This window comes from Ceratotherium simum, chromosome 25, assembly GCF_057802395.1.
Source record: "Ceratotherium simum simum isolate JZ-2026a chromosome 25, ASM5780239v1, whole genome shotgun sequence".
In the NCBI taxonomy this organism is placed as follows: Eukaryota; Metazoa; Chordata; class Mammalia; order Perissodactyla; family Rhinocerotidae; genus Ceratotherium; species Ceratotherium simum.
Window position 1 is genome coordinate 19,941,417 of NC_141924.1, and position 23,728 is coordinate 19,965,144.

A 23,728-nucleotide genomic window follows, 5' to 3' on the forward strand; every position below is an offset into this window, starting at 1 on the left:
TCGAAGTGTCTTAGTAAATGTTCTTTATAGCTGTTTACTTTTTGATTTCGGATCCTATGTAAGATCTTCCATTGCCTTTGGTTGCCTCCTTTAGTCTAGAACATTTCAGTAGGTTTGTTTTGTCTTTCAAAACACTGACATTTTTGAAGAGTATAGGTCAGGTTCTGCCCTACCCTCCCTGCCCCGACGTCCTTCAATTTGTATTTGTCTGACTGTTTCCTTATAATTAGACTCAGGTTAAATGTTTTTGGCAGGAAACCTCGACAGGTGATGTTCCAATGCCACCTTTTATAAATGTTTTTTATCCTTCTCTTTTAAATATGTGAAGCCAGGAGTAATTTTTAAAAATTCTAATATTCTTCTTTTCTTTTTTTAATTTTATTTATTTATTTTTCCCCCAAAGCCCCAGTAGATAGCTGTATGTCATAGCTGCACATCCTTCTAGTTGCTGTATGTGGGAAGCGGCCTCAGCATGGCTGGAGAAGTGGTGCGTCGGTGCGCGCCCGGGATCCGAACCTGGGCCGCCAGCAGCGGAGCGCGCGCACTTAACCGCAAAGCCACGGGGCCGGCCCCTAATATTCTTATTTTCAAATATCCAGCAGGTCAGTTATTGGTAAGTGCCTCTTGTCATCATGTCATGACTGAGGCAGTGGGCTATCTGTACAGATCACTTGATTTAAGGGTGACCTACCTGGGATCTTCTCATTCATTGATTCATGGAATCCTGCAGTGAGTTCCTCTTCTATGTCTCAAAAAGAAATACGCTTCTGGTTATTCATGTTATATATATGACCTCTTGACAACCTCTGATCTTTTGCAGCCTTCTGAGGGAAACTGAGCAGATCTGGGGCAGGAGATATTGGCCTCAAGACATGATCTAGCAATGTTCTGAGGGTTCTAGGAATGGTGCCTCATTATGGGAGCACTTGCTGAATTGAGCTACCACAGTGCTCAGAGTTCTAATACAGTGAGCTCTGCAATGTACATGAATGCAGATAAGCTAAAGAGGGCTGAAAGGACAGACTTGGCACCTCATACAGTTTCAGATAAATCAAAATGTGCTTCCAGAAAAGGGAAAAATGTATTAAGACCCATTATTTCCATTTCTGCTGAGGAAAAGACCCGACAGAAGACAAGAAATAATGATGAAATATGGAATGGCCCAGAAAAAGAAGCATCAAAGAGAAAGAAAGATTCCTCTAAGATTTTATCCTTGGGTAAAATGGATGGTGCAGTAAAGCTTTCACAGCAAAGGATTTTGTCAGCTAAAAGCATGAGTGGAAAAGGCCAAACCGCTGCAATTTACTGGCATCTCCTCCCACGGCCTCTTCGCGCAAACAATCCCTGGGAATCCATATCTGAGCTCATCTCGGAAGAGTGGCTTTTTCATAGCCTAGACTACAGTTCAGTTCCTCAGAAGTGTTTTTTTGCAGAGAAGATCTCAGCTTGAAACAAAACTGTTGAAGACCTCAAATGATACCAATAAAGAATAAAAATTATCATGGGCTCTTTTGTGTCTAATTTTTTTCTACTTGTCTTTGTTTAGAATTCTTTGATGAGATATTTTCCTTTAAGACTCTTAGGAGTGATGATAATCAAGGTCTGAGGTTTAGCCCTTTAAACTATTGTAATAGATTTTAGCTAAAAAGAACAATTTTTCAGTGATTCACATTTTTAGGATAGGTACAAGAAAGTTGATCTTACAGGGTTCCATAACTAAAAATATACTGAAATAATGTTATTAAAGTTCTAATTGTGTTACTGTTACATTGGTATAGTTTATCTATTTTGAGTTTATGAATTAATTTTCTATGTAAAAAAATTTACAATTGCTCTCACCAAGCCTTTTATATGAAACATAAATAAGAAAAGATGTGAATTGGAATAAACTAAAACCATAAAGTAAGTTTAAAGTACCAGAGTCCATGGATTTGATGTTATATCTGTTGTAAACATTTTAATTGCCTCTCATTTTATCAGTGGTTTGTAAGATATTACCCATTAACTGTCAAGGGTTACTTATTGGCTACCTTCTTCCTTGTCACCCAGCTAAGTCCTACCTACTACGTTAGGAAACCGAATGGAAGAATGTACTCAGCCGTGTGACCTTATGAAAGTTATTTCACTTCTCTTAGCTTCAGTTTTCTTACTCATAAAATGGGAGAAATTATGGCACCTACTTTTCAGGATTACTGAGAGGATTGCATGAGATAATGCACACAGCAATAAATAGTAGTTATTATTGTCTGTCATGGTCTAACCCAGAGGCCACCTTTATCCATGAAGCATCTCCTGACCCCTCCAGCCCACAATTTAAGCATGCACTAGTGCTTTCGGTTTTCTTAAATCATGCCCCACCTATCTCACATAAGGCAGTATGGTCTGCCAGGCAGAGTGCCAGCCTTCTGAGTTATTCCTGGTACTCCACCCAATGCCCGGCTCAACAGTAACCAACAGTTTGGGAAGTCCTCGCAGTTCAGTGATGCTCAGCCGGGTTCTGGGTGGGCCGCATCCGTCTTTCCTGCAGGAGGCATGTCTGACTCAGTCCACACAGAAATGTCTCATGGTGGGGGTTACTGTTTAGTATTTGGCTTTGGTGGAACCACAAGGCACAAAACAGATCTGAGAGAAGACAGGTGCACTGGGCCCGTGAGCGGGGGCAGGAGCAAGAGCTGGGTGGCAGTGTGCCGCGGGTCTCCCTTGCGAGGCAGAAATCTCGGGAGGGGCACTGGCCTTCTAGGCTGAGCAGCAGGGGTACCCTTCAAACACATGAGCCCACGTGTGGGGCCTCGGTCCGTTGCCCCGTCACGGGCGGCACCGGAAGGATCCAAACTGGGGATCCGGGGACATTTCAGACCCGTCCCCGCAATCCAGGGAGGATCTAGAATTCAGAGGCCACTAATGCGGAGTGAGGTCACCTCCTGAAGCCGGGGCCAGAGGCGCACTGTCAGTGCAGCCAGAGTTGGGGGACAGCCCGAGACCACGGAGGAAGGTGCTGCGGACCTCGGCGGGCGGCGCCGGGGTCACATCTCGTGGCCTAGGGCCGACGACGAGTCATCCCATTCCATGTGGCCTCAGCGTGACCGGGCAGCCGCCCCACCGCACGACCACGTCCGCGCGCAGCAGGGTCAAGTAGTGACCGCAGCCAGCTCGGCTTTGGCCCCCGCCGCCCCGGCCCCGGCCCCGCCCCGCCCCGCCCCCGGCCCCGCCCCGCCCCGCCCTTCCCAGGCCCCGCCCCGCCCCTTCCCAGGCCCCGCCCCGCCCCTTCCCAGGCCCCGCCCCGCCCCCTCCCCGGCCCCGCCCCGCCCCTTCCCAGGCCCCGCCCCGCCCCTTCCCAGGCCCCGCCCCGCCCCTTCCAGGGCCCGCGCCCCCGCAAGGCCCCGCCCCCGACGGCCGAGGGGGGGGGCCGCGCCGCCACGTGCTCCGACGCAGGGAGCCGCCTGCCCGCCAGTCCGCGGGGCTGAGCGCGGGCAGAGCTCTTGCTCGGGGACGCCACTTGCAGCAGGGCGGCGGCAGCATGGCCACGGCGGCGGCGGCGGCCCGCGGGGTCGGGGCGAGGGCGGCGGCGGCGGGCCTGCGGGGCGGCTGCGGGACCGCGGCCCGGGGGCGCTCCTCCCGGCCCCTGTGCACAGCGCCTGGGACCGCCCCGGACAGGAAGCGCTACCTGTGGGAGCGCTACCAGGAGGCGAAGAGGAGCACGGACGGTGAGTGCGGCGGCGCCCCCGAGCCCCCGGAACCTGGGGGGCCTTCCCGCCGGGCTGCGGCGCCAGGTTCCCTCCGAGGCGGTCTGCCGGGAAGCGGGCACCCTCGGCCCGCGCAGGTCCCCCTGTCGTGACCCTCGGTCGCCCCCACCCCCCACTGTGGGGGACCTCGCCTCTGCAGTGCCATTGCGGGAGACGCGGAAAAATGCGCCTCTAGGAACTTTACAATTCTTGCCTTTCTGCTTATCCGGAAAGCTGTTTTATAAATTCTTGGGATGTTTTAGCCGGCAATCTGTATTGGAAGCGCTTTGGGCTCTCCCGGGGGGTCCACAAGACATCGCTTGGGAGGCGGTCACCCTCCCGCACCGTTAGGTATTGTTATTAACAAACAGTAATAATAGTAACAGCCCGAGTCCGGCAGGCGGCGGGTTACCCTGGAGCCGGGCTGCTGGGCAGGTGACAGTGTCCAGAGGCTGATCTGTTTTCCTTCTTTTTTTTTATGGGATGGGATAAGATTTGCTGTGTTTGAAATAGGAGGGGTCCGGGATAGGAGTGTTCTGGGCTGTCTACTAACCTCAGTGAGGAGAGGATTCCGGGAGTGACTCCTTTGTGGCCGGGTGAACATAAAGTCAGCTTGGGTCGGTTGTTACTAAGGGAAACGGGGAGAGAGGGAAAGAGAACCGAGTACATACTAGTGCCAGGCACAAAGATTGTCTCCCTCAATTCTTCCCATACCTCCAAGGGAGGTGCTGCATCCCCATCCTGTAAATGGGGAAGGCGAGACTCAAGGTTAAGGAACCTGGCCAAGGTCACACCTTGACCTCTGGTCTGTCTCAGCCCCTAACCCACTGTCCTGTTTCATGCGCTGCTCTGCCTTCCAGTAGCAGCTGACCATTTGGGAACTGGTGTAAGGCCCAGTGATAATCCATTGGTGCTGCTTCTTTCAGGGAAGATTTAGAATCCTATTTGTATACTGATTTTTTTGGGGGGAGGGGTGGAGGTGGCACATAGAAATAGGGAGAGAACATTTGGAGGGAGAGAACTTTTTGCAGGATCACATTTTCCATCTTTTGGCGAGAAGTCAGTCTAATGAAAGAAGGCAAGAGGCTTATTTTCACCAATTGGAATAATTTTCTGAGGGAACTCAAAGTGGCTTACAATGCAGGATTCTATGAAATAGGGCTTATTTTCTTGGTTTTCCTTGGCTCAGAGTTTCTTTTGCATCAGTTTTTGAAGTGGTTGTGTGGTATGTTGGAAAGAGGACTGGCTTTGGAGACATTGGAAATGGCAGATCTTAGATGAAAGAAATACAGATCATCTAGCCCAGCTTTTGGGCCAGCAAGGCATTTTTTTTTAATTGAAATTTTAAATTGAGAGAATTACATGCAGTTGTAAGAATGAATTCAGGGAGATCCAGCACGCCCTTTACCCAGTTTCTCCCAATGGTAACATTTTGCAAAACAATAGTACAGTATCACAGCCAGGATATTGACATTGATACAATCCACAGATCTTATTCACAGTTCTCTAATTTTACTTGTATGTGTGTGTATTTTGATCTATACAGTTTTATCACATGGAGGTTCATGTATCCAGCATCACAGTCAAGATCCGGAACAGTTCACTGCAAGGATCCCTCATATTGTCTTTAAAACCACACCCACCTCCCTCCTGCTGCTCCCCTTAGCCCTGGGGCATTATCTGTTCTCCATTTCTAAAACTTTGTCATTTCAAAAATGTTATATAGATGGAATCATACAGTATGTGATCTTTTGGAATTGGCTTTTTTTCACTGAGCATAATTCTCTGGAGATTCATCTGAGTTGTCACATGTATTGTGTCAATAGAGCACTCCTTTTTATTGCTGAGTAGCATTCCATGGTATGGATGTACCACAGTTAACCATTGTTTAACCACAGTGAACCGTTTAACCACAGTTCACTTGTTGAAGGACATCTAGGTTGCTCCCAGTTTTTGGCTATTAGGAGTAAAGCTGCTCTTAAACATTTTTGTACATGTGTTTGTGTGAACATACATTTTCATTTCTCTGAATGCCATGCCATTGCTTGGTTGAATGGTAGTTTCATGTTTTATAAGAAACTGCAGGCAAAAATTTTTGCCTTTCTTGTTTTATGGATAAGGTTTGCCATTTGCAGGCTGTGAGACCTGGGGACATCACAAAGGTTCAGTTTCCTCATCTGTGAAATGGGGATGCTGGTAGTACCAGCATCACAGGGTTGTGGCCAAGAAAGAGTGAGTCCATCATGGAAGGTGTTTAGAACAATGCTTGATGAATGAGCCAGCTGAGGCGTTGGCGATAGAGATCAGCCTTGGCCAGAGTTTGGATTTTGGTATGTGATCATCCCAGGGGGATTTTGGAGTATGACAGCTTGAGGGAGATTTTTTTTTTGTGAGGAAGAGCAGCCCAGAGCTAACGTCCATACCCATGTTCCTCCACTTTACACAGGACGCTGCCACAGCATGGCTTGACAAGCGGTGCGTCGGTGTGCGCCCGGGATCCGGGCCGGCGAACCCCAGGCAGCCACAGCAGAACGTGAGCACTTAACTGCTTGTGCCACCAGGCAGGCCCAGCTTGAGGGAGATTTTGAGATGTATTAGCTCTGTGACCTTGGTAGCAAGTTACTTTCCTCTCTGACCTCAGTTTCCTCGATTGTAATAGGAGGATAACGTGTGAGGAGTTTTGGTGTGGGCTTGGCACCCAGCAGATGCTCAGTAGAGAGTAACTGTTGTTATTGGTTATTAAATAACTCACTTTTAGACACGTGCTTAGTAAGAGGTGGAGATAGGTTAGTTAGCTCTAGGGTCTAGGTCTCCTTCAGCTTAGGGCAGCACTGTAACTAGCTGGGGGGCCTTGAACAAGCCATCTGATCTGTCTGGCTTTGGTTTCTCTGTAGAATGAGGCCACTGGACTAAATAATGTCTGAGTCTTTTCAAGTGGTACAGGTCCGTGAATCAGGTGTCAGGGTGCCCCATCCCATCTTCACGCCCCCAGCACATGGTCCCTGTCTCCCCCCGAGAGCACAGGGACTTTAGTTTGACTTTTCTTTCTTCACCCTGTCTGGGGCTGCATCATCTCTAGCCCCCTTGAGCTGAAATCTGTACTAGTGTACGCGCTGAACTTGTGTTCATTCACCAAGCATTTACGGAGCATGTAGCAGTGGGCTCGAAGGCTGTTGATTCACAGATGGACATGTCTGAGAGGGTGGGGCCCACAGTGGCTGAGCACCAGCCTGTCCCAAGATTGGGACCCATGTTGTGTGGATGAGGAGACAGATAAGTGACAGTCCAGGTTGGGGGAGATAAACAATGGGCCCCCTGGGCTCTGACATCGGAGCAGATAACTGCTCAGGGATGCTGGGGTGCAGGAAACGCTTGCCGAGGCTGACACTTGAGCTGTGTCTGTAAGAATGAGAGGTCAGAAGAAATGCTGATATTCATACCAAAACATACAGATTTTTTTTTTTTCCAGTTTACAAGAGGACAACAGAATTTTGTTTTCTCACTTCCTGATTGTTGTTTGCTGGCCATTTGATCTCTTGCGGTAATCCAAACAAACCGATCAGGTGTCTTCCCTTTGAAGGTTTCCCAGAATGAAGCCTGCTCAGGGAAGAGATGATTTTTACTCTCTATTTTACCTTTTCTTTCCCACCCCTTTTTCTTTTTAATTTTAATTTTTAAAAAGTTTTTTTTTTAAAATAAGCTTTAATTTTTAGTTTAGTTTTAGATTTACAGAAAAATTATGTGGTTTCTCTAAACCCTATACACAGTTTCCCCTATTATTAACCTCTCACAAGACTATGGTACATTTGTCACAATTAAAGAACCAATATTGATACATTGTCAATCTGTATCAATATTAACTAAAGTCCATACTTAATTCGGTTTTTAACCTAGTGTCCTTTTGTTCTGCAGGATCCCATCCAGAATAGCACACTACATTAATATTTATGCATCCTGTATCAAACTCAGCTCAAAGAAAATGTTCTTTGTATTTTTAGGGAAAGAAATATTAGTTTAGAACCTTTAGGAAAAATTTCCCATAGAACCGCGGTTCTCACCCAGATTTGGGGGGGAGGGGCAGTTTTGCCCCCTAGGGGACATTTGGCAATGTGTGGAGACCTTTTTGATTGTCTCACCTCTGGGAGAGGGGCTGCTGCTGGCATCTAGTGGTGGCGGCCAGGGATGCTGCATTGCATCCTGCAATGCGCAGAACAGCCCCCGCCACCCCAAGGATAATCTGGCCCCAAATGTCGGTGGTGCCAAGATTGAGAAAGCTTGTCCTAAAATGGTGAATTCTAAGAAATCATTGTGCGATTATAATGTAAAGGGATGGATATATTGGTGTGTGGTCTGTTTCCTGTTATGCTGCATGTCGTGTGCGTTTTCTTTGGACTTAATCTCTGGCCTGCCCTGTGCTCTCATCAAGTAATTATCGTGTCCTGTTAGGTACAGAATGGAAGCATCCTACTCTTCCAAGAGGAGTTGCTCCAGCCATACATTTGGAGAGCCTGGTGGATTTTTCCCTCCACTTTAGAAGTCATCTCAGAGCCAGGTCTAGTTAGAACATTTGGTTCCTTTGCTGGGACTAGGAAGTTTATTAAGTTGTGGAAAGAACTGTGGGGATTAGTGTGAAGTGTTAGAAGCTTTTACAGCATGTTGAAGGAGTTTTTCAGAGTTCTTGCTTGAGAGCATTTAATACTCAATCAAAAATTATGTATTTAGTAAGGACTGTGTGTAGCACAATGATGTAAGCTTAGCATGTGTCGAATCAGTGTAAAATGGAAACCCCTCCCTCAAGGAACTGCAGTGGGTTAAGGAGATACTTGTGAGATAATTTTTATATTAGACCAGTGTTTCTCAGACTGTGTTCCACCATCTTCTGAGACATGTGGTTAAAGAAATGTGGGGAAGATGTGTTAAGCTTCTTTATAGGTAGGCTTATCAGAGCTGGTGAATCAGAGCCTTTAAAAGACGTGGATCTCCAAGAGGGAGGATGTAGGTGTAGCACTTTCCAAATAAATTTGACCATGGAGCCCCTTTTTTGAGGTAATAGCCCAAAATAGAGGTTCTAAAGAATATACTTCGGGAAGTTTCGGAAATATTGGTAACAAGAATGTATATTAATAATACCCAAAGATGCTTGACTATGCAACGATGTGCTTTTTCTATGCAACAGGGATATAGAATAATGGAGTCAGGGATCCTTGGCGAATCTGGAGAAAGCTGTGTATTCTGTCTTTAGAAAAATACAGATTTGTACAGTTACACATAGCACAAGTACACACAAACTAGTTTGTGTATAATTTTAGGGGTTTCTGGAGCATCTCAGTCTCATCTGGTGAACCCAGTGCTCACTTAAACCTCTGTTACCCTTCAGGAGAGTGGGAAGGACTGACATGCGGTGGGAGGTTTATGGAGGTAGAACTCAGCATGGAGACTGTTTTCTGGATTAAAATTTGCACGTAAGATCCAGAAGTCTGCCTGGAATGATGACGTGTCTTTGGCCTTTTACTGCTGAGTGTTGAGTGTTTCTGTAACTGTTGTGAAGGTGGCGGGGTGACCCACCAGCAGAGAGTGAGGGGTTGAAATCTAGAATTCCTTGTCTTCTTTCACTGGGGCATCCTGGGGGGCATCAATAGGAAGCGAAAAGAGATAAAATGTAAAAAAGAAGATGAAATGGTAATTTTGTTGCTAGTCTTTGAAAGTACGTAGAATTAAAATTTTTTTTAGTAGTTCTCAATCTTGGTGGCACGTCAGAATCACCTGGGGAGCTTGTTCAAAACTGGAGATTCCGAGGCCCTCACCCTGGAGATTGTGATTCATCGGCTGTGGAGCGAGGGCCCAGGATTCTGTATTTTCACAAGCTGGGGTTGGAAACCAGTGTTTTATTGAGCTCTTGAAGATGTGGAAACACAGATATCCTCTATGTTCTAGAGTTCTTCTTTTGGATTTTGGCTTTTAACAATCTAGTAGACCAGATAGATAGTCTAAAAACCTTTTTTTACAGGATACTCACGTGCTGAAAAATGTACAAAGAACATTCTTTTGACGGCATAGCTGAGCTCTGACAAAGTCACAGGGACTGAACATGAAGAGTGGGGAGCAGCCCTGACGGTGTCACCGTCCTGGGGTGTGGTGGGGCTTCATTGGGTGTGCCTGCTGGGAAGAACCCACATGCTGCCTTGGGCCCTTACCCGCATGCTGTCTGGGACTCCTGTGAATCTGGGCCCCCCAGAGCGCTGCCCTCCGTGCAGGGAGACAGTAAGGACACTCGTCTCTCTTGGCCTCTGCTCTAGGTTTTTCCTGTGTTTGGGGGGGGGAGGTTGTGGGTGTCTCCCTGTGACCCTGTAATCACAGGCTAGTCCTCACATGGGTTTGGGTTGGAATTTATTCTGCTTGTGTGGTCTGGTAATCTCAAGCTGAGAAATTAACTAAGAGTGGTCCCAGGGTGACAGTGTCCTGGGATTCCTGACAGAAGCAACGGCAAACTCCTCGTGGTTGAATAGACCTTCAACCCAGGCCCAAATGGAGAGATGGTAGACAGGTGAGTTAACCTAAACAGATATTGACAATATAGAAATCAGTGCAAAAGAGAGCAGGAGAGGAGATAAAAGAAAGATAGAAAAAAAAGGAACTATCGTAAAATGTGGGGGTGGAAGTAATTCCAAATATATCAGTAATCACGATAAACTCAGGTTAAAAGATTGTCAGATCAGATATAAGAAACAAAATCTAGCTGGGTGCTGTTTATAAGAGACATACCCCAAAACAAAGATGCAGAAAGGTTGAAATTAAGAGTGGGAGCAGATAATCTTGGGCAAATGCTAACCAAAGAAAATCAGCAGGTGTTAATATCAGACAAATACTGAAATGGCATTGAAAAGGAAAGAATGTTTACTATAGGAAGAATTGCAAAGTACAGTCCATGGGCCAGATCTAGCCTGCTGTCCGTTTTTGTATATTAAGTTTTACTGGAACACAGTCATACCCACTCCTTCATATATATATATATATATATATATATATATGTATGTATTTTGCCTCCTTTTGTGCTCAGAGTTGAGTAGCTGCAACAGAGACTGTATGGCCTGCAGAGCCCAAAATATTTACTAACTGGCCTTTTGTAGAAAATGTGTGTTGACTCCTGGACTAGAGCTATGCATATATATCATCATGGATGACTCTCACAAAAATAATAGTAAAAAAGGCAAGTTGCAGACGTATACCAATCATAAAAAGGTTTGAAAACACATAAAAAATGCTATAGATTACTTGTAGAGATCCACGTGTGTGTGGTAAAAGTCTAAAGAAATGCAGGAGTGCGCCAGCCCCGTGGCTTAGCGGTTAAGTGCGCGCACTCCGCTACTGGCGGCCTGGGTTCGGATCCCGGGCGCGCACCGACGCACCACTTCTCCGGCCATGCTGGGACCACGTCCCACATGCAGCAACTAGAAGGATGTGCAGCTATGACATACAACTATCCACTGGGGCTTTGGGGGAAAAATAAATAAGTAAAATTATTTAAAAAAAAACAAGAAACAGGAGGATGATAAACACCAAAATCAAGGCGGTGGTTACCTCTTCTGCAGGAGGGGAATGAAGGTGAGGGCTTCAGGAGTTAATTTCCTGAGCTAGGTGGTGGGGATGTGGGTTCCTCTGTATTATCTTTATACCTTGCTTTGTGTCTTAAAAACAGCATGATACATTTAAAAGTCTTCTTTTGTTTAGGTGTATGATATTGATGATCCTGTGGCCACAGGTAAAAGTAGCAGAAAGGCTTGAGAGAGAAACATGCCACGTAATAATTTTCACATTTTCAGGTAGGAAAGAAATTCCTAAATTAGGAGAGAACCAGAGGGGCCCCGAGTGGCCATAGAGTCCAGTCCTCTGCTGGCAGAAGGAATCCCTTTTCCCATAGCCCTTGTTAGTGACTATCTGGCATCTGCTTGAATTTGCCATAGGATCGCAAGGCTGCCAATTTTGTTTTGGATGGCCTGAGTCACAGAGACTAATTCTAATTCCCCTCCCATACGATGGCTGCTTAAATACGAAGATGGCAATCATACATCGTCACTGCCTCTCCACTTAGACTTCATTGTTTTGTTTGTCGATATCCCTTTGTTGATACTTGGTCCTCACCACGGGAAGCCACCTGTGGTCTGATGGGTTCAAAGTGGAGGGAAGCAATCGGTTCTTCCCTGGTGAGCATCGTACTTCTGTTAGAACACCTTAAGAGTCCAGTGTGGGTTAATTTGTGTGCAGTTTCCCATCAGCTGGATCCTGACTGTGTCATTCCTGTATTGACAAGATCTATTTTAGAGGAAGGAAAAAAGAAAAAAAAAAACCTTTTGTAAAACTTCTAATTTCCTAAATGTTAAAAAAATGCGCTTAGCCGGTTGAAGAAGAGGAGCACTCTTTCCCCCAATGCTTCTTTATATGCCTGTCACACATTTGCAAGTGCTTCAAAGAAAATGATAGTTTTTATTTTTACTTTTTAAAAATGTTAGATACTGCATGTTGTGTAGTTGAGATGGTGCAGAGAGAAGAGAGGCGGAGGTGATTGATCAGGCTGGGTTTAAAGGAAATTTTTGTACTTTAATGGGTTGGTCCTTGGAGAAACTCATCTTTTTCAGTTTACTAGGGTTTTGGGGAACTGTTTTATATACTAAGTGAATTTATAAGATTTTGATATATAAACCTGAATAAAATTTTAATTTGTATTTAGAAATATAACTGTCCAAGTAGATTGGAATGTTCTTTTGCTCCCTTGAGCAGGAAAATCTACTTGAGAAACACAATTAATATGACTATCAGAACGTTGTTTGAGTATCCATTTATTTAACAAATATTTTTTGAGTATTATCCATGTGCTGGTTACTTTAGCTATAATAGTGAGCAAGGCAGGCATAGCTAGGGTATCAGTTTTCACACTTTTTGCTCTTAGAACTCTTTGACACACTTAAAATTATTGAAGATCCCAAAGTTTTTGTTTGTATAGGTTATTCTGATAGTGACTGTGTTAGAAATCAAAACCGAGAGATTTTTAAAATATGCCTTTATTAATTTAAAATAATAAATCTGTTACCTGGTCACATAAGTGACATACTTTTTATGAAAAGTGACTAATTTCTAAAATAAAAGAACTTTAGAAGGATGTCATGGTTTCACATTTTTGCAAATTTCTGTAATGTCTGGATTAATAGAAGACAGCTGGATCCTCAGATCTGATTCTGCGTTCAGTCTGTTGCAGTATCAGACATCATGTGGCCTCTGGAAAGTTCCGCTGTACATTAGTGAGAGAACAAGAGTGAAGAAGGCAAATAATCTCTGTATTATATTCTTATCGCTCCTGTAACAAATTACCGCAAATTTCGTGACTTACCACGAATTTATAATCTTGTATTTCTGGTGGTCAGCAGTCAATGGGTCTCACTGGGCTAAAACCAAGGCATTGGTGGGACTGCATTCCTTTCTGGAGGCTCTAGTAGAGAATGTTTCCTTACCCTTTCCAGTTTCTAGAGGCTTCTCACACTCCTTGGTTTATGGCCCCTTCCATTTTCAAAGCCAGCAATGGCCGGTTGGTCTTTCTACAGCACATCACTCTGACACTGAGTCTCCTGCCTTCCTTTTCCACACTTAAGGACCCTTGTGATTACATTGGGCCCACCTGGATAACCCAGGCTACTTTCTTTAAGGACAACTGATAAGTAGCCGTAATTCTGTCTGCAACCTTAGTTCCCCCTTGCCATGTAGGGTGACCCATTCACAGCCTCCAGGGATTAGGATGTGGATGTCTTTGGAGAGCTGTTATTCTGCCGACCAGATTTTAGTATTATTATAAAAATAGTTTTGACCTCAAAGATCCCCTGAAGGGGGGTGGGGGACGGACATGGAGGGTTTCCTGGATTATGCCAATCTAGGAAAAATATTAATTGAATGGATGAGTAGAGAAATGGACTGGCATTTATGAAGCACCTATTATGTGCTAAGTACTCTGCCAGGCATTCGAACTGCGTTTTATTGTTTGATAGCTGTGCGACCTTGGACCAATTACTTCTCAGCCTTATTTTCTCATCTGCGAATTGGGAATAGCAGTATTTACCTCATGGAGTTCTTGTGACGTTAATTAAGATAATGAAAAGTGCCCAATGCACTGCACATGGAAGGCATTGATATTTATTCCTTTTCTACTTCCTCTGTATTTCAATGAAAAACTCTTGATAGTTTGCCTAGTATTTGGTCTTTTGATATGATTAGATTTTCTAAGAAGTTTTTCCCTTGAAACAAGTTTCCTTTTTTTTTTTTTTTGTGAGGAAGATCAGCCCTGAGCTAACATCTGTTGCCAGTCCTCCTCTTTTTGCTGAGGAAGACTGGCCCTGAGCTAACATCCATGCCCATCTTCCTCTACTTTATGTGGGACGCTGCCACAGTGTGGCTTGACAAGCGGTGCCTCGGTGCGCTCCCAGATCTGAACCTGCGAACCCCGGGCCGCCGAAGTGGAGCGCGCGCACTTAACCGCTATGCCACTGGGCCAGCCCCCCAAATTTACTTTTCTTTAGAGCAGTTAAGTTTGTTTTTTATTAAATGACTTATCTTAAGATTAGGTTGTCATTAAACCATTGCTGTGTATACGGTTGGCCCTCCGTATCTGTGAGTTCTACATCCGTGGATTCAACCAACTGCAGATTGAAAGGTCTATGACGGATGGTTGTGTCTATACTGAACATGTACAGACTTTTTTCTTGTCCTTATTCCCTAAACAATACAGTACGTATGACAGCTATTTACATAGCATTTACATTGTGTTAGGCATTATAAGTAATCTAGAGATGATTTAAAGTATACGGGAGGATGTGTGTAGGTTGTATGCAAATACTACGCCATTTTATGGAAGGGACTTGAGCATCTGTGGATTTGGGTATCTGCAGGGGTCCTGGAACCAAGCTCCCTCGGATACTGAGGGACGACTATAATTTTATTTCAGATGTAGTTGTGTGTAGTTTTGTATTTGGAACTTTAGGATGCATACTGAATTTCTTTTTTTTTTTGCTGAGAAAGACTGGCCCCAGGCCAACAGCCGTGCCCATCCTTCTCTATTTTAATGTGGGACGTGGGACGCTTGCCACAGCATGGCTCGATACACGGTGCGCAGATCCGTGCCCGGGATCCGAACCTGCGAACCACGGACCGCCAAAGCGGAGGGCACGAACTCAACCACTACGCCACCGGGCTAGCCCGAGCATACTGAATTTCTATGGAGCAGTCACAATTACAGATATTACTTACAGAGTAATGAAAGATGTAATTTTAACTTTCAGTGGAGGTAGTATAAATGTCATATGCATTATTTATTCAGATGAGTAATTCTGTTTGTCATGGATTGATTTTCCCTGGAGGTGATGCAAAATATCTAAACTAATGGAAGAATGAAAGCTTCTTTCTAGATGAATAGATGCAATAAAAATGACGTTTGAGTTGCTGCTCCTCAGGGGGCACTCCCAGCCCTGTGTTAAGTCCCTCTCATCTCCACCTGTCAGCATGCCATTTCTCCGTCTCCCTCACTGCCTGTGATGTTGCTCACGACAGAGTTGGTGCTTACTATTTTATTTGTGTATAATCCCTGCACAGTGCCCTGTATGGTGTCTGGCATATAGTAGGTGTACAGTAAGTGCTTATTGAAAAAATTCCTGCCAGTTGAGTAAGTGGGAAACCAATTTACCAAAATACTACATGCTGTATGATCCCATTTATAGAAAATTCTAGAAAATGCAAATGAATCTGACCAAAAGAGGAACAGCAGTTGCCTGGTGATGGGCAGGGGTGGAGGGAGGGGAAGGGATAAGATTCAAAGGGGTGCAGGAAATGTTGGGGATGTTCGATATGCTCATAATGTTTATGGGGGTGTTAGCTTCACAGGTATATCCATGTTTCAGACCTCATCAAACAGTATACTTTGTGTGCAATTTATTATACATCATTTGTACCTCAATAAAGCTATAAAATGAAAACAAAGAAATAAGGGAAGGGCTCTGGTTTAGCCTAGATTGAGGCAGGTGCCTACCCAGGTGGTAGGCCTCCAGGAGAGGTCCAGCATGAGGCCGGTATTCTACCCTGGACCAACAGCGGCGGCTGGAGAGGTGGGACAGGGTCCTGGAAGAACCCAGAACTTCTGTTTTTAGAGTTGGGGAAGGGTCATTTCTCATCTAAGAGTTGGGGTGTGCTGGGCAAGGAACCCCATAGATGTTCATCTTCGTTGTGAAAAGGATACCTTGGACACTTGGTGTCTTCTGTTGTGGAGACGGTGGGGGAGATGTAAATACTGCTTCACCTTAGAAACAGAAAGTCCCTATACTTTTTTTCATGTATTTTCATTCTGTATATATACTTTTAAAAGAAATTTTGAAACCTAGTTGTTTTCAATCTACATGTGAACTTTTAAAAGAGAATTTGAAGCTGTGATAAATAAATATGAAATAATTCATAAAATATTTTGAATATTAATGAATATTCATGAAATATATGGGTATTATGAAATATAAGCACACGTTGAGCTTTGGTCAAATTAGGGAAAAACAAATATTTTTAAATCTGCTCTAACTTTTGTTGTTGTAGGAACATAGAAATACATTACAAAGAAGTAAACGTGACCTTGAGCTGGTAATCTCACCTCATCCTCATCTTCCTCCTCTGTAAAGTGGGGATAATAACTAGCACTCGCATTAAGTGAGGTCCATGTGCGTTGCCTCATATGGTGCCTAGCACACAGCAGATGCACATAATTGTAGCCTCTAGGATAATTTGTCGGTCCATTGGGCGCTGGGAGATGCACAGAAAGCTTGGTGGTGGTATGTGGAGGGAGAAGGGAGGCTTCTCCTCTTTTTGTGAGCTCTGAAATTCTCTAGAAAAAAATTGTTTCTGTCTCCCTTTTTCCTCCCCTTCCTTTTCTTCTTCAGGGACTTCATATCTGTATATTTTTTTTTTCTAGAAGAACAGCTTGAAGTATAGGACGTACACCAAAAAGAAAAATCCTAATTAATTAAATAAAGAAAAATGAAATCTTAATGTCTCTAGGATTGTGGTTTGCATTACCAAAAAATTGAACTTCAAGGATTTTCAGGTGCATTTCAGCTTTTCTTACTGATCATATTCTTGTTAGACGTTTTGGTTCCTGAGTTCAAATGTCTGAGATATACGTCTGCTCCAAAGGGAGCATGTTTTCCCCAGGTTTTGCTTTATTAATGTCACTGTAAGGATTTCTTTGCATATAAATCTTTTTTTTTTTTTTAATAATTTTATTTATTTATTTTTCCCCCAAAGCCCCAGTAGATAGTTGTATGTCATAGTTGCATATCCTTCTAGTTGCTGTATGTGGGACGTGGCCTCAGCATGGCCAGAGAAGTGGTGCGTCCGTGCGCGCCCGGGATCCGAACCCGGGCCGCCAGCAGCAGAGCGTGCGCACTTAACCACTAAGCCACGGGGCTGGCCCTGTATATAAATCTTTATCCACATCTCTGACTATTTCCTTAGTGTAGATTCCTAGAAGGAGATTTACTGGGTCAAAGGGTATGAATATTTTTAAGATGATCTTGATCCTTATTGCCAGCGTGCTTTCCAGAAAGCTCGAACTGATTTATATTCTTAAGCAGCAAGGAGTGAGGCTGCCCTGTTCCTAGCACCAACTCTGTGTTCTGTTGCTAAAAACAAAACAAGAATAGAACCCCCCTAAAACAACACCTACAAATAACAACAACAATAGCCACAAAAACACCACTGCAATCTGAGAGGGGGGAATGGCATCTTACTTTTATTCCTTAGCCAAGGAACACATGCTTATTATAGAAGAAAACGTAAATGAAATACAGTAAAATCGTTTGCAATTCCACCTTTGAGAGAGAGCTACTGTTAACTAATTGTTTTAATTTGCTTCTTTTTTAATAATTATAATGGTTGGACATTTATGTTTATTAGCCATTTAATTTCCTCTCTTGTGAGATATATCTTATCTTTTTATTTATTGGATTTGTATGGATTTTTTATATTAAGGATATTAGTCCTTTGCTGTTTATCTTTTAATTTTCTGTCCAATAAATAACCCTTCCCCCCAAATTATTGTTTTTGATATTTTTGGGTATACAGATGTTTAGAAGTTTTATGTTGTAAATCTGTCGATGTTTTCCTTTTGTGATTTATTGTATTGCTTTTACATTTCAAAAGTTATGTTCTATTCAGAGGTGAAATCAATATAATCTATGTGTTTTTCTTTTAAAAATGTTTTTAAATAAATTTAACTCTTTGATACACATGGTGTTTGTTTTGCAGTATGGTGTGAAGGAAAATCTTGACATTCTTTTCATAAAGCTAACCAGTGTTTATTTAGTTAGACGAAGAGACTGGATATTCTAGGCAAATTTAATTTGTTGGTACTCAACTACAATATATTGTAGAGAACACAGAATAGTAGATTACCCATCTTGTTGAAAATAGGGCATATGAAGGAGAATTTAAGATTGGAAAGGAGGATTAAAGTCTAAATGGGGACTGCTTTTGATGCCAGGTTAAAAAGTTAAAACTTGTAGGCAGTAAGAGTTTAAGAACTTTGAGTGGCTAAATATCTTTGAAATGAACTTTTAGTTAGGACTTCTTCAGCTGCAAGCAATAAAAAACCCAACTCAAAATGATTTAACATAAGCAAAAAAATTTTTAAAGAAGAAATTTTATGGGCTTGTGTAATTGAAAAATCCAGAGGTAGTACTGGCTTCAAGCATGGCTTGATCCGAGTTTAGGTGATGTCATTGGGTGGCTTCCATCTGTCTCTTGACCTTGCTTTCTTCGTATTGGCCTCTTTTTCAGGTTCCTAGAAGTGGCCTCTCACATTTCCAGATTTATATCCTCTTAGGTCCAAGTTTGGAAGAAAAGAATGCCTCTTTCTTGAAATTCCCTTACAAATCCAGAAATTTCTTTGATTGGACTCATTGGTTCACTTTGGCTGATGGTGATTGGCTAGAGGGGGTCCCATGCCTGCCCCAAGCTAATCAGCATTGGAAAGGGAATCCAGGTGGTCTGTTTGGCCAGGCCTGGGTCACATGCTCTCCTTCTAGAGTTGTAATGGATCCTCACCGAGACCATACAGTCTGAATGTTGGGGAGGGGCAGATTCCCAAAGAAATTCTGCATACTGAAGAAACAGGAGGCGTATCAGTCAGGTTATTCCAGGTTATGCTGCAGTGACAAGCAACACCAAAATCTCAATGGCTTACTACACACATCTATAACCAAAGTTTATTTCTCACTCTTGCAAAGTCTACTGGGGCCTCAGGCAACTCTCCAGGGCAGTTGTCTTCCATTTGGTAGCTTAGCTTCTAGGCTTCCTCTATCTTGTGGTGTTTCCATAGCACATGTTTCCATGATAGCTACAATAGGGGAAGGGAGTGCTCTGGTCTGGAAGTGATTCATGTCACTTCAGCCCACAGTCTGTTGGCCAGAGCTGGCCAGAGCCAGGGTTGTGAGGTAGAGGGAGATTGTAATCCTCCCGTGTGTCTGGAAGGAGAGACAAACTGAATGTGAGTGAGCATGAGATGGCAGAACCACCCTGGGGGAGTACCAACAACCAGTGCCCACAACCATTGCTTACCACAGGCTGCCTTTAGGACCTCAGTTTGTCAGACCCATCCCCTGTGCCCCTTCTGTCTTTATCTGACTAGTTCCTGGGTTAATGCTGAGATCAAGTAGTATATTTGGTAAACTTTTAGAGCTTTCCAGTGCTGAGTACCCAAGGGCTGAGTGATAGCCACGTTGCCTTTCTGAGGACATTGGGAATATTCCTTGACATGACTCAGGCCGTGGATTTCTACTTGGCACTGTCCCCACACGCTGCTCTGTTAGGCTTGAGGCCTTTATTAAGAGAGAGTCATTTAGCATTTCTGAGCATTGAAGGGGATGAAGTACTTGGCAAAAATTGTTTTCCCAAACTCAGATCTTTATGCAGTTTAAAAATATTTCCTTGAATAGGTGCAAAACGTCCAACTTCTATACCTAAGTTCTGACTTCATTTGTATTCTCTGTCAATGGTAAAGATGAAATTTAGGCAAGGAAGGAATTCTTCTGTGGTGGTCTTAAAAAAAAACAATATAGAAAATGCAGTGGCCGTGGAAAGCAGTATGGCGGTTCCTCAAAAAATTAAGTCAAATTACCATATGATCCAGCAATTCCATTTCTGGGTATATACCCTAAAGAAGTGAAAGCAGGGCCTCAAAGAGGTATTTGTACACCCACGTGCACAGCAGTGTTATTCACAATAGCCAAAAGGCGGAGGCAACCCAAGTGTCCCGTTGATAGATGAGTGGATAAACAAAATGTGGTATATACATACAATAGAATATTCTTCAGCCTTCAAAAAGGAGGAAATTTCTGCACATGCTGCAACATGGATTAACATTGAGGACATTATGCTACATAAAATAAGCCAGTCACAAAAAGACAAAAAATACCATAGGAGTTTTCTTATATGAGGTACCTAGAGTAGTCAAAGTCATAGAGACGGAAAGTAGAATGGTGGTTGCCAGGGGCTAGGGGAAGGAGGGAATGGGGAGTTATTGTTTAATGGGTACAGAGTTGCAGTTTTGCAGGATGAAAAGAGTTCTCGAGATGGATGGTGGTGGTGGTCGCACAACAATGTGAATGGACTTAATGCCACTGAACTGTACGCTTAAAGATGGTTAAGATGGTAGATTTTGTTATGAGTATTTTACCACAATAAAAAAAGAAAAAAAACAAAACCCAGTAGGCTTATGAATTTTTCCTATAGGTTGTTGACCACATTTCCCAGTGCTCCATGGGATTAGCAGACGAAAAACTGGGAACTGCTGAGTGCCCGTGGGTTCCCCGTCGGCCGCACTGTCCCCTGAGAGCTCGGCTTCCCGCTTGCGGTGGCTGTGATGGCGCCGGGCTCCGGTCAGAGCCGTCTCTGCACTTCTTTGTGCTCATTGTGTAGTCTTGCTGTCATCATCCCTTATGTGCAACGGAATTCACTTTCTAAATGTGTACCCACTCCTGTTTCTGCTGTGGGAAAGTGCGTAACTGACTCGTCAAGGGCCCTTCCGTTCATGCTTTAGAGTCTGCAGTCTTGACAGGTCGTTTCCCTCTTTGTGAGTGGTTGGCATTCTTCTCTCTTGCCTTATAATTATTCGTTTTCTTCTTAGCACTTTCTTGAAGTGGTTGCATGGAGTGTTGAGATCCCTTTTAAGCTTCTGATATTCCTCCCGTTTATTTTGAGTGATGACAAATGAAACAGCCAGGCTTTCTGGGAATGGTGTTATATGAGTAACGCACCTCGGCTTTCCCTCCAGCGGGGATTCCTGGGCAGCTTTCGGAGATGTGCTGTTCGTGATTTTCCATCGTGGTCGTGTTTCCTTGAGGGCTTCACATATCCTTCTCAGGTAGTAGAAAGGGAGATAGACTTTATTGCCGACACCGTTTCTAAATATAAATTTCTAATTTAAACGGGCTGTTAGAACTTCCCTTGCAAAGGTCACTTGTGCAAGTAGAGCTTTGGGTCACTCTGTAAGTGATCCCGCTTCACTTACTTTGCAAGGACAGGGCCGTGTGAAGGTCATATTCAGAAAATAGCATCCTCTGCAGTGGCCCATGGATTATGTAAGACCAGGAGATCTTTGGTGTCGGATGCCAAAGAGCTCGGGACTGCCAGCTTCTCCCTTCCTTAGGACTAGTTCTTGTGAACCGTCTGCCTTCAAGTTTCTTAGAACGTTACTGTCTGTTTACTGTCTTCAGATTGGTCTTGTTTGCAAAAGAAAAAAAGAGCCAAGGTTGTTGTCTCATTGATTTTGACAAAAGAAGCTAATGAAGGAGGGGAATTGTTGGTGTATCTCGACTCTTTGGATTTCCAGTAGACTCTCCATATCTAGGTTGTCAGTGGGAGAGAAATGCGGTCCTTCCTGCCTTCCTTTGCCTGGACATTCTGTGTGGGGATGTAAAGGCTTGGTTTTAAGTTAGTGTAATATGACAGCTTACCTGGTGACCATGCATAGGCTTCAGGGGTCAACCGCCCTGAAATTTTCTGCAAAATCTGTATGTACATTTTTCTGGAGAAAGGATTCTGTAGTCTCTGTTAGGTTCTCAGAGAGACCCAAGCCCCAAAGCTGTAAGGACCCTTCTGAAATGCTCAGAATACTGCATTGCGGCTGGCACAGTCCCCTGAATGGAGCTGTCACCCTGCGAAAGTAGTACCTTTTGAGTATTTCAGGTGGCCCCTAGAGTGAAATTCCTGGTCAGAAAGAAGTGAGCAGAAGGGCAGGGGGAGCACTGTAGACCCTGTGGTAAGTACCGAAATGGTGAAGGATTGACTCCATTTTATTTTGGAAAAATGCACCCTTCTCAAATGCTTGTTGATTCCCATGATCCTGGGCAAGAGAGTGAAGAGCATAGATTCTGGAGCCAGACTTCCTGGGTTCAAATCCCCGCTCTGCCATTTAGTGGTTGTGTGTCCTTCAGCAGATTAGGTAATTTCTGTGTGCCTCCAGTATCCCCATATATAACATGGGGATATCATGGTATTTGCTTCATAAGGTTGTTGTAAGGATTAAATGAGATGATATAAGGTGCTTATGATAGCATGTAGTACATGGTAAGTGCTTAATAAATATTAACTCTTATAGTGGAGTCAGGAGGTTGTCCTTAGTAACATAAAGAGTAATAAAATACGGACAGTTGGATTTTAGTAGTAAGACATCGTTTGATTTTTGGGTGCATGCGTTGGTTATTTTGTATCTATCTCCAAAAAGTCACCTCTTTTCAGCATTTGCCTACTTTATGAGCTGTTTCAAGTAAATTTTGGTGCACAAACATCATAAAAGGTGAAAGAATACTGTCACATATCCTTTTAATAAAATAGGGTGGTCTGTTCTTGTCACAAAATGTTAGACGATGAGATTCTTCTTATTAAATGGCTCACTGGATGAGAATATCGCATTTCCTTTTTGTCTTTAGAAATGTATTGTGCAGTCTTTGATCCTAGATTTCCTCTAGGATATGGTGAGTGAAGATTCAGTTTGAGATTTTGCTCATGTGATCAATTTATCCATTATCATTAGAGCCTAGAGAGCTGCTCTCGGTCTCTTTGTGTTCATCTTCTGACTCATCTAATAATTGTGAAATGTCCTGCTCTGTCAGTTTTATTTCTTTTGCTCTTATGGATGGAAAATGAAAAATTATGAATGAGATGATATTCATTCATTTAGCTTTCCATGAAAGCTAAAAAAAATGACTGCAAAGATGGTATCTTCAGACCTCTTTTCTACCTTCTTGAAGACTATGTAATACTTTGGGCAGTGCAATGAGGAACCTGAAGGATGATGTCGTGCTGATGATTTATTTCACATTGCACCATCTTAGACGATCTTCTGTCAGTCTCCTGCTTTCTTAATTTAGTCTTTTTAAAAAATCATAGGTGGGAATAGTTGATGAGTAATGATGAAATAATTCCTACAATGATAAAATAGCAAAATGTTTCAAGATGTCAGAAAAATAAGATCACTAATATCTCATATTGCATTTTAGATTTTTAAAAGGGTCCAGTGGACTCCTGGAAACTGTAAGGTAGAATGAGTTTTTGGAAGACCTCCAAGAAAGAATGAAAGTCATGAAACAGCAATCCTTCCAAATAGGTAGAAGTGCTCAAAAAAGAAACTCAAAACTGACATTGGATCCAGGGGACCCTGATGGTATGCTGGGGGTTGATCACACTTTTAACAAACCATCTGAAATAAATAATCTGAAAGGCAAAGATTAACATATGAAGATGCTCATTATAGTCTTATTTTTTTAAAATAGGAAAAAACCTGAATGTATAACATAGAGTAATAGGTTGATTATGGTACAGTAATATACCAAAATCTTATGTACTGGTTTAAAGTTATATTCTCAGAAAGTCTGTAATGATGGGAGAATACAATCATGATAGAATATTAAATTTAGAAAGCACAGTACAGGGCC

General features: G+C 43.4%; 1 protein-coding gene and 1 pseudogene across 3 annotated transcripts in view; both read left to right on the plus strand.

The window, feature by feature from the left end:
* Positions 1-3,464, plus strand: part of LOC147913747 (putative tetratricopeptide repeat protein 41) — a 62,542-nt pseudogene extending 59,078 nt beyond the window's left edge.
* Positions 3,456-23,728, plus strand: part of NT5DC3 (5'-nucleotidase domain containing 3) — a 61,916-nt gene continuing 41,643 nt past the window's right edge. Inside the window, exon 1 of one of the 3 annotated variants that reach the window (XM_087449024.1) lies at positions 3,456-3,704. In XM_087449024.1, coding sequence (XP_087305150.1) covers positions 3,518-3,704 — 187 coding nt within the window. In that variant the 5' untranslated portion in view covers positions 3,456-3,517. Of the gene's footprint in view, positions 3,705-23,360; positions 23,458-23,728 lie in introns of those variants that run through there. The other 2 variants (XM_087449023.1, XM_087449025.1) reach the window with 2 other exon arrangements.